Source organism: Littorina saxatilis, linkage group LG14 (assembly GCF_037325665.1).
Source record: "Littorina saxatilis isolate snail1 linkage group LG14, US_GU_Lsax_2.0, whole genome shotgun sequence".
NCBI classification, from domain to species: domain Eukaryota; kingdom Metazoa; phylum Mollusca; class Gastropoda; order Littorinimorpha; family Littorinidae; genus Littorina; species Littorina saxatilis.
The window spans coordinates 4,307,313-4,316,580 of NC_090258.1; the positions used below are offsets into that span (position 1 = coordinate 4,307,313).

General features: G+C 43.8%; 1 protein-coding gene across 2 annotated transcripts in view; it reads right to left on the reverse strand.

The window, feature by feature from the left end:
- LOC138946935 (dual oxidase 1-like) overlaps window positions 1–9,268 on the reverse strand; it is a 42,120-nt gene that overhangs the window by 24,676 nt on the left and 8,176 nt on the right. For both annotated transcript variants that reach the window (XM_070318350.1, XM_070318349.1), the window contains exons 4-12: window positions 8,357–8,524; window positions 7,707–7,894; window positions 7,137–7,341; window positions 6,697–6,863; window positions 5,635–5,704; window positions 4,136–4,232; window positions 3,474–3,537; window positions 3,034–3,136; window positions 2,173–2,360 (exon numbers count right to left, since the gene is read on the reverse strand). In XM_070318350.1, the coding sequence (XP_070174451.1) occupies window positions 2,173–2,360; window positions 3,034–3,136; window positions 3,474–3,537; window positions 4,136–4,232; window positions 5,635–5,704; window positions 6,697–6,863; window positions 7,137–7,341; window positions 7,707–7,894; window positions 8,357–8,524 (1,250 nt within the window). The remainder of the gene's footprint in view (window positions 1–2,172; window positions 2,361–3,033; window positions 3,137–3,473; window positions 3,538–4,135; window positions 4,233–5,634; window positions 5,705–6,696; window positions 6,864–7,136; window positions 7,342–7,706; window positions 7,895–8,356; window positions 8,525–9,268) is intronic.

A 9,268-nucleotide genomic window follows, 5' to 3' on the forward strand; every position in this document is an offset into this window, starting at 1 on the left:
AAGTATTAGATCGCTTCCAAAGTTACGCCATAAGATTGTGCGTTGCAGATACAGTAATGCTTTAAAAGCTTCATTCTTTCTTTATTTGGTGTTTAACGTCGTTTTCAACCACGAAGGTTATATCGTGACAGGGAAAGGGGGGAGATGGGATAGAGCCACTTGTCAATTGTTTCTTGTTCACAAAAGCACTAATCAAAAATTTGCTCCAGGGGCTTGCAACGTAGTACAATATATTACCTTGGGTGCATTTGAAGTTCACGCATTTGAAAAATGTTTTCGTCTTCCCGCATTTGATTTTCCCGCATTTGGTGGTTTGAATTTCACGCATGTGAGCTTTTGAAATTCACGCATGTGGGCTTTTGAAATTCACGCATGTGGGCTTTTGAAAATCACGCATGTAGTGTATGCGTTGGGGTGTGTGTATATGAGATAGAGTTGCTCGTGACCGATGATGAGTCTCAATTCACCTTGAAATGAGTTGAAACATTTAAGTTTTCTATTAGATGAGATGGTAAATTCTTCAAGAGGTGAATGAAGAATCGTTCTGACACATGTCTTCAATTCTTTCACATACTCAAGCCATTTTTACAGTAAAACAAATATACACATGTACCTCTTCACACACTCACACACACACACACACATACATACACACACATACACACACATACACATATATATATATGAAGTCTTATATCGCACGCGTATTTCCAGACTCGGACTCAAGGCGCAGGGATCTATTTATGCCGTGTGAGATGGAATTTTTTACACAATACATCACGCATTCACATCGACCAGCAGATCGCAGCCATTTCGGCGCATATCCTACTTTTCACGGCCTATTATTCCAAGTCACACGGGTATTTTGGTGGACATTCTTTTTATCTATGCCTATACAATTTTGCCAGGAAAGACCCTTTTGTCAATCGTGGGATCTTTAACGTGCACACCCCAATGTAGTGTACACGAAGGGACCTCGGTTTTTCGTCTCATCCGAAGGACTAGCACTTGAACCCACCACCTAGGTTAGGAAAGGGGGGAGAAAATTGCTAACGCCCTGACCCAGGGTCGAACTCGCAACCTCTCGCTTCCGAGCGCAAGCGCGTTACCACTAGGCCACCCAGTCCACACACACACACACACACACACACACACATGCACACACATCAAGGAGAGGAAAAATAATTCAAATAATCACAGTTTAATTGTAAATCAGAATAAAATACATGTAAGAATATGACGTATAAACTCCCACGGCTGAGAATTGCCGGATTTCCCCTGTTGGTTGTTGTTATCGTGATGCTCGTCTCTTGCTGTGCCATGGCGAAATGAGCCGTGTAGTTGAACTGAATTGTGATTTGTGAGTTGTGAGCGAACCGTCGTGACGTATAAACTCCCACGGATTTCCCATGTATTCGTGTCTTGCTGAATTGTGATTTGTATTCACGCGTCTATACACGGGACAGGGGGATACGTGCATGCGTGTGCATGCGTGTGCGTGAAATTCAACTGACAAGTAAGGAGAGGTTATAACTGGAAACCTGCGTGAAATTCATGTGTTAAGAAATGCGAGAAATTCATAGCGTGAAATTCAAAAGTGCGTGAAATTCAGTTGCACCGATCGAGTACAATATATGACCTTACTGGGAGAATGCAAGTTTCCAGTACAAAAGACTAAACATTTCTTACATACTGCTTGACTAAAATCTTTACAAACATTGACTATATTCTATACAAGAAACACTTAACAAGGGTAAAAGGAGAAACAGAATCCGTTAGTCGCCTCTTACGACATGCTGGGGAGCATCGGGTAAATTCTTTCTCGTCCTAATCAATATGAGGCTCCCCCTAACCCGCGGGGGGTTAAAAGCTTCATACAATTTGGGTAAAAAGGCACTCCTTGTGAGGCTAGGGTCGGGTTACTTTAATTGACTTACTCCTCTTGTGTACGTGATGCGGTTACTAGGCTGCTGCGTCATAGACGAGGAAGAAACACATACAATAGAGTAACAATCTTCTGATCTTCAGATCTCCCGATACAGATCCCCACACTTCCCCCAACTCCTTCCCTGTTAAAACCTGAATGTCTTAAGATTGCTTGCAGCATCAAAAACTAATTTCCACCGTTACGTCACGGAGAAAAAGAAGGGAAATAATAAAGAAAAGACTTACATCTTGTCCCGCCTGGGTCTCGTTGAGTTCGGGGTTGATGACGAGAAAGTCTGAGATGTTGTTGAGCGGGGTCAGCCCCATCTCCCGCCTGGCGGTGTTGTAGTCGGGCAGGCCATAGTCTCGCCCCTTCATGATGGTCAGCACCACAGCGTCGTGACGCGAGTAGAACAGAGGCCCGTAGAATTTGCCTGGCAGAGGGTGGCAGACAGAATTAACTTGTAGACGATTTTGTTTTTTTTACCTCAGTTGCATGCAGGTTGCTTCACCCTATCTGTTTGACCTAATTCCGTTGTTTCTTCTTTTTTGTTGTGCTTTTTTTTTTTTTTTTTTTTTTTTGACGGAGAGCATCCTTCTTCACTTGCCTTTTTTGTTTTGAATGAAATTCTTAACTCTTTTATACTACAACACATAAACGTACTTCTTATATTTAACTCAAATTCCAATAATATTCCAAAATATAACTTCTTTCCATATTTAACTTTTCTAAAGCAGCAGGTTACTGTCAATCCAATGATGCAGGGCGACATAACAATATCGAAGAAACAAAGGGACGTAAGCGATCTAAATGTATAGGACATGTGCACCAAGGGTCAGTGAGAATCATGCCGAGCCAATCTCCAGACAGCGGAGAAAACAACAAATATAGAAATGAACAATTGACTTTCAGCTTTACATTTAATACCTTGAATGGTTGAAAACGACGTTAAACACCAAATAAAGAAAGAAAGAAAGAAAGAAAGAAAGAAAGAATTTACATTTAATACGAAGTATGAGAAATGAATGTTTTGAGAATAGGAGAAGAGTGTAGACTTGCGATGCTGGCGACATGAGGAAGAGAGGGGTGAGGAAGAGAGGACTCACTACGAATGTCTTCTACCACATAGATGTCGTCTGCTTCGGCAAGCTGTGACGTCATTCCCCGCCATATTTCTTCCACGGAATCCTGCGTTTGATCAACTATTTGCTGTAACAGACAAAAGCAATTGCGTCAGGCCAGTGGATAAGAGAGAGAGAGAGAGAGAGAGAGAGAGAGAGAGAGAGAGAGAGAGAGAGAGAGAGAGAGAGAGGGAGAGAGAGAGAGAGAGAGAGAGAGCATGTTCTTGCGCGGTGATAAGTAGTCATTTTTCAAGTTACTTCAACTGTTTTTGAACACAACGCAGTACATGCTTAGGGCATTAACGTGCACGTTTTGTTTTGAGGTGGTTAACATTGTTTTGAGGTGGTTAACATTGTTTTGAGGTGGTTAACATTGTTTTGAGGTGGTTAACATTGCAGTGTTCCTTGTGTGAGTGAGTACTAACCATTCCATTCCAGTATGTGTGACACAGGCGTATTGGTTCCCCGATGACCTTGCAGAAACTATTACTGGAATAAAGAAAACAACATTTAAACAGGCAATCGCACACACTGACACACACCATATGCATAAATACACGCACGCACGCACGCACGCACACACACACACACACGCACACACACACACAGGCATACACTGACAGGAACACCCAAGTAAAAAAAAACACCTCTCAGTCTCTCTCTCTCTCTCTCTCTCTCTCTCTCTCTCTCTCTCTCTCTCTCTCTCTCTCTCTCTCTTCTCTCTCTCTCAATCTCTTTCTCAATCTCTTTCTCAATCTCTTTCTCTCTCTCTCTCTCTCTCTCTCTCTCTCTCTCTCTCTCTCTCTCTCTCTCTCTCTCTTTTTATCAGTATTGTAATCTGCATGTTATGTTATGCTCCGGCCTTACTTGTAGGCGAACGGTATGTTATATGTCCGTCTGTCTGTTATGTCCTAATGTTGTATAATTATATATGTCTTGTATACTTGCCATTTACATATTTATTATACATGTTGAAGGATGAATGATGATACATTGTAGACGGATGCATGTTATTGATTAAAAGCCCCACAATGATGTGCTTGGCAAATACAAAAAAAACAACCAAAAAAAACATAGAGGCACTCACTATTTGTAGACAGCAGAAGGTATGAGTGTCATGATGTAGTTAATGGCTGCAGCATCAAACAGATCCGTTATTTCGCTGTTCACTCTGGGTTTGTAGCCTGAAACACACACACACACACACACAATCTTTTTGTCTTTTTCCGGTAGCAATAACCACTTCTGGACGGAGAAAATAGAAACAGGACAAATACAACAAAACATTCTACATCAAACCAAGAAGAAAATAAATAATGTTGACATAAACACAACCTGACTAAATCGAGAGCAGAAAATCAATCTGAACGTAAGTTCTCCCCATGCGGCCACTGTTTCATCAGTCAATCAATCATCCAATACACCAACCCCTGCAGCTACTGTTTCATCAGTCAATCAATCATCCAATACACCAACCCCTGCAGCTACTGTTTCATCAGTCAATCAATCATCCAATACACCAACCCCTGCAGCTACTGTTTCATCAGTCAATCAATCATCCAATACACCAACCCCTGCAGCTACTGTTTCATCAGTCAATCAATCATCCAATACACCAACCCCTGCAGCTACTGTTTCATCAGTCAATCAATCATCCAATACACCAACCCCTGCAGCTACTGTTTCATCAGTCAATCAATCATCCAATACACCAACCCCTGCAGCTACTGTTTCATCAGTCAATCAATCATCCAATACACCAACCCCTGCAGCTACTGTTTCATCAGTCAATCAATCATCCAATACACCAACCCCTGCAGCTACTGTTTCATCAGTCAATCAATCATCCAATACACCAACCCCTGCAGCTACTGTTTCATCAGTCAATCAATCATCCAATACACCAACCCAACCACCAACGAAGCAATATTTCAATCCGTACACCAATGAATCAACCAGCCAAGCAATCAACCCATCCACCCACTGGCTCGACCACTTGCCAAGTAGACCCAACAGATTCCAATCAACCCATCCACCCACTGGCTCGACCACTTGCCAAGTAGACCCAACAGATTCCAATCAACCCATCCACCCACTGGCTCGACCACTTGCCAAGTAGACCCAACAGATTCCAACAACATATATATCAAAGACTGTATTGTTACTCAAAATGAAACTAAAAACAAGTAGCTTCATTCATGCGCTGCTTTGAGAAAAGAATATTCACCATAATTAACAAATGTTTTGTTCTTTAACTCATTGTCTCCCAGGTACGGATATATCCGTACCCACTCATATGACTATCTGACCAGGTACGGATATATCCGCTCAGACTGTTAGCTTCAGTCGCTTCCTGTAACGTCGATAAAACGCCTGCATTCCAGCATGTTGATACACATTTACAACATAGTTACTACAATTCTGAGTGACCTGCTGCAGCACAGCTGGTCTAGGCTAAATAAAACTTGGTCAACATCGGTGGGGTAGAAAGTGTTAAGTACCTTCAATGTAGAGGCTGAGAATGCACACCAAAAAACTTAGTCCCGTGAAAGCAGGAGCTACGAGTATTTGGCCTGGCCAACTTACCAGTGTAGGGTTTGAGCTCGTTGACATCCATGTTGACCAGAAGAGGCAGCCAGTCGTACATGATGATTTTCTGGAGAAAGGTTGACAAAAGAACGTTACAAAGCGTCTGCAGGAAAACACAAACACAGAAACCGACACTGTGAAGCACAGTCGCACAAACCGACACTGTGAAGCACAGTCGCACAAACCGACACTGTGAAGCACAGTCGCACAAACCGACACTGTGAAGCACAGTCGCACAAACCGACACTGTGAAGCACAGTCGCACAAACCGATCGTCAAACACAAAATGCATCTGGTTAAAACAAGTTTTTATTCAATTAAACACGATACAATAATAAAACGAGAAACAATAGGGACACGAACTCAAGCGAACGCTTATATTACAAAATACATTTACAGACAACATTACCAGGCTTGAACTTTTTGAGAGCAGATAAACAGACGGACAAAGGCAGTAAAAAAGACTGACATATACGTATAGATAACACACACTTAGAAAAAGACACAAAATATTTGACAGGAAGGCAGTAACAAAAGCAATCGGAAAGATCGACAGAGACCCACAAAGAAAAAGATGTAAACATAATCAGACAGAAACACAAAGAGTGAAACAGACCAACAGAAAGATCGACAGAGACACACAGAGAAAAAGACGAACATAATCAGACAGAAACACAAAGAGTGAAACAGACCAACAGAAAGATCAACAGAGACACACAGAGAAAAAGACGTGAACATAATCAGACAGTAAGACACAGAATTAAACAGACCTGGTAGGGTAAGATTGACAGACACCCATAGATTCATGGGTAAGGCACACCAGCCTCTGTTGAAATTTAGCGAGGGGTATTGCGGGTCTCTCCTGGAAAAAAAGGTTATTTGCCGGGTAAAGGGGGGGGGGGGGGGCTTCTGAAACCCAGGACCCACCTCCCCCCAGACCCAAACCTGAGAGCCAGTACCAACCTGCAGAGAAAGACAAAGAAATTAAACAGTCAGACAAACAGAAAGACAGATGCACACAGGTAGCCAGGCGGCCAGCCAGCCAGACCCTTCACCAACCTGCATGGTAGCAATGACCCAGCGCCGTGAGTACTGAAAGACGTCGTCAGCCGACCAGTCTGAGTGTGCGGCGTGCGCCCTTTCGGCCACATCGTTGTGGTAACGGAAGAACATCAAGTTGAGCGACAACAACCACGGGTTCTCGAAGGCGTGAGTGTCACCGACACCTGAAATACAATAATAAGTAAAGTGCTATCATCTTAACAACCACAAACAACTGATCCTGAGAGGGCAGTCGGCCGGGAGAAAGAAGGAGTGGAAAGACAAAAAAAGAAAAAGAGAAAAAGAGAGAGAGAGAGAGAGAGAGAGAGAGAGAGAGAGAGAGAGAGAGAGAGAGAGAGAGAGACAGACAGAGACAGAGACAGAGACAGACATAAAGACAGACAGACAACCAGCCAGACATACAAACACAGCCAGACTGTCAGAGCAACACGACTTACGCCAGAGTTTCTCCGGGTTGAGAATCTTTCCGTCGTGTGTGGGGTAGGCGTGGTATGGCAGTCGGACGTCGTTGAGGACCGGGGTCTTCTGGTGGTGGTCAAAGCAGGCCAGCTTGCCGGACCCTGGTTGTTGTAGGTACGACGTCCGGACCGCTGAGTTGCCGTACACAAAGCTGCCGTCTATGTAGCTGGACGCCTTGTTCAGCTGTAAATGGTAGGGTAAGATACTAATGACTTCAAAAAAACAGTTTTTCAAACTTACAGAGGTATCAAAGTGATTAGTGCAAACATATATAGCGAGGTTTTCATCTTTGAAACTAGAACAAGTTGGTCCTGCTGATGACATAACAAAAGGTTGTGTACCGTGACCTCTGGAAACTGAAGACACTGTAACGGTTCAAGCTGAACACTTATCGTCAAGTCTGTTCTTGGCTCTAATCACAAAATAAAGGGCACATATAATTCAAAAGCCCATAAGCGGATTGCTCTTCAGTGAACTATGGCGGAGAAATGATCATGTATTGTAATGAGAGAATATCACACAAACTTTTGTGAAACGGTGAAACGTACCTGTCTCCTCGGGTTGTTGGGGGACTGTCCGGTGTTCTTGTCATAGGCGCGACGTTCATATGGCATGTACCGCTCCCCCCGCCCTTCCTTGTCAAAGTCTGTGTCCATCCGGGGCACTGGCACTTCCATGATCTCTATGGGACACGTTGTGTCGTCTGTAGACGTCATTTCCCGTTGTACCATTTGACCTGCAAGAAGGGAGAACACACGTTAACATCACACTTACACTAAAGTTGAACAAATAAATCAATGGGACATTTAGTTGGTCCGTATGTACAAAGGATTGTCAATTAATTTACTTTCCCCGCCTGCTTTCCCACCATAAATGTTTGACTGCAGTCTTGGCGGATGTGTTTTGGGCTGAAGAGAGAGAGAGACCAATCTTGTTTCGACCTATTGTTTCTACTCAATCCTACCTCAACTTAAGTTGGCCAGTGCAATGTCCAGACCGTATGACCTCTCATTACTTCGAGACGTTGAACAAAAGGTTGCCATATACAACTGCCTGGAAAAACTCTGGTCCTTCTGCGCTAAAGCATATGGTGTATGTTTTATGCGTTTGGTAACTTGTTCGTTCGTTCGTTCCACTCTAAATGCGTCAAGCCTCATACTGACGAGGTCCGACGCAGCTGTCTAATAAGAAATCTTACCAAAGAAAGCGAAGAAAGCCGTCTTGTTCTGGATGCTGGGCCGAGACAGTGCCGAGGGGTCCTTGAACAGCTCGTTGCTGATCTGACGCGGGTTGGGCCGACCTCGTCCTGACGGCATGTACGTCTCGTCCAGGTAGGACGACGTGATGTTGCGAGCCAGGGGACGACCTGTGTACAGAAAGGATGTATGGGTTTTGATTTGATAAGGATTGAAAGTATACAGAAGAAGTATTAAAGCCTGTCAATAACTTGGTGCAGTCTGCTTAAAGCCTGTCCTTGATTGGGCCAAATCGACTACGCGAAGGATACTTCGCCAAGCTATCCGCACGGAGCTTCAGCACAAAGTTTTCGGTAAAAAGACTTCGCGTAGTCTTCGCGAAGTCGACTTCGAGCTCAACTAAGGGCCGCCTTAACAAAGCCCGCTGCACGAAGCTTTGACACTCAATTTTCGGTTAAAAGACTTCGCCAAGTCGACTTCGAGCTCACCTAAGGGCCGCCTTAACAAAGCCCGCTGCACTGCGAAGCTTTGACACTCAATTTTCGGTTAAAAGACTTCGCCACGTCGACTTCGAGCTCACCTAAGGGCCGCCTTAACAAAGCCCGCTGCACTGCGAAGCTTTGACACTCAATTTTCGGTTAAAAAACATCGCCAAGTCGACTTCGAGCTCAACTAAGGGCCGCCTTAACAAAGCCCACAGCACGAAGCTTTGACACTCAATTTTCGGTTAAAAGACTTCGCCAAGTCGACTTCGAGCTCAACTAAGGGCCGCCTTAACAAAGCCCGCTGCACGAAGCTTTGACACTCAATTTTCGGTTAAAAAACTTCGCCAAGTCTTTGAGAAGCCAATTTGGGGATAACTTAAGAAAGCACTTAATTAACAGACGAGGTGAATACAGGGATTGGGTTGAAGA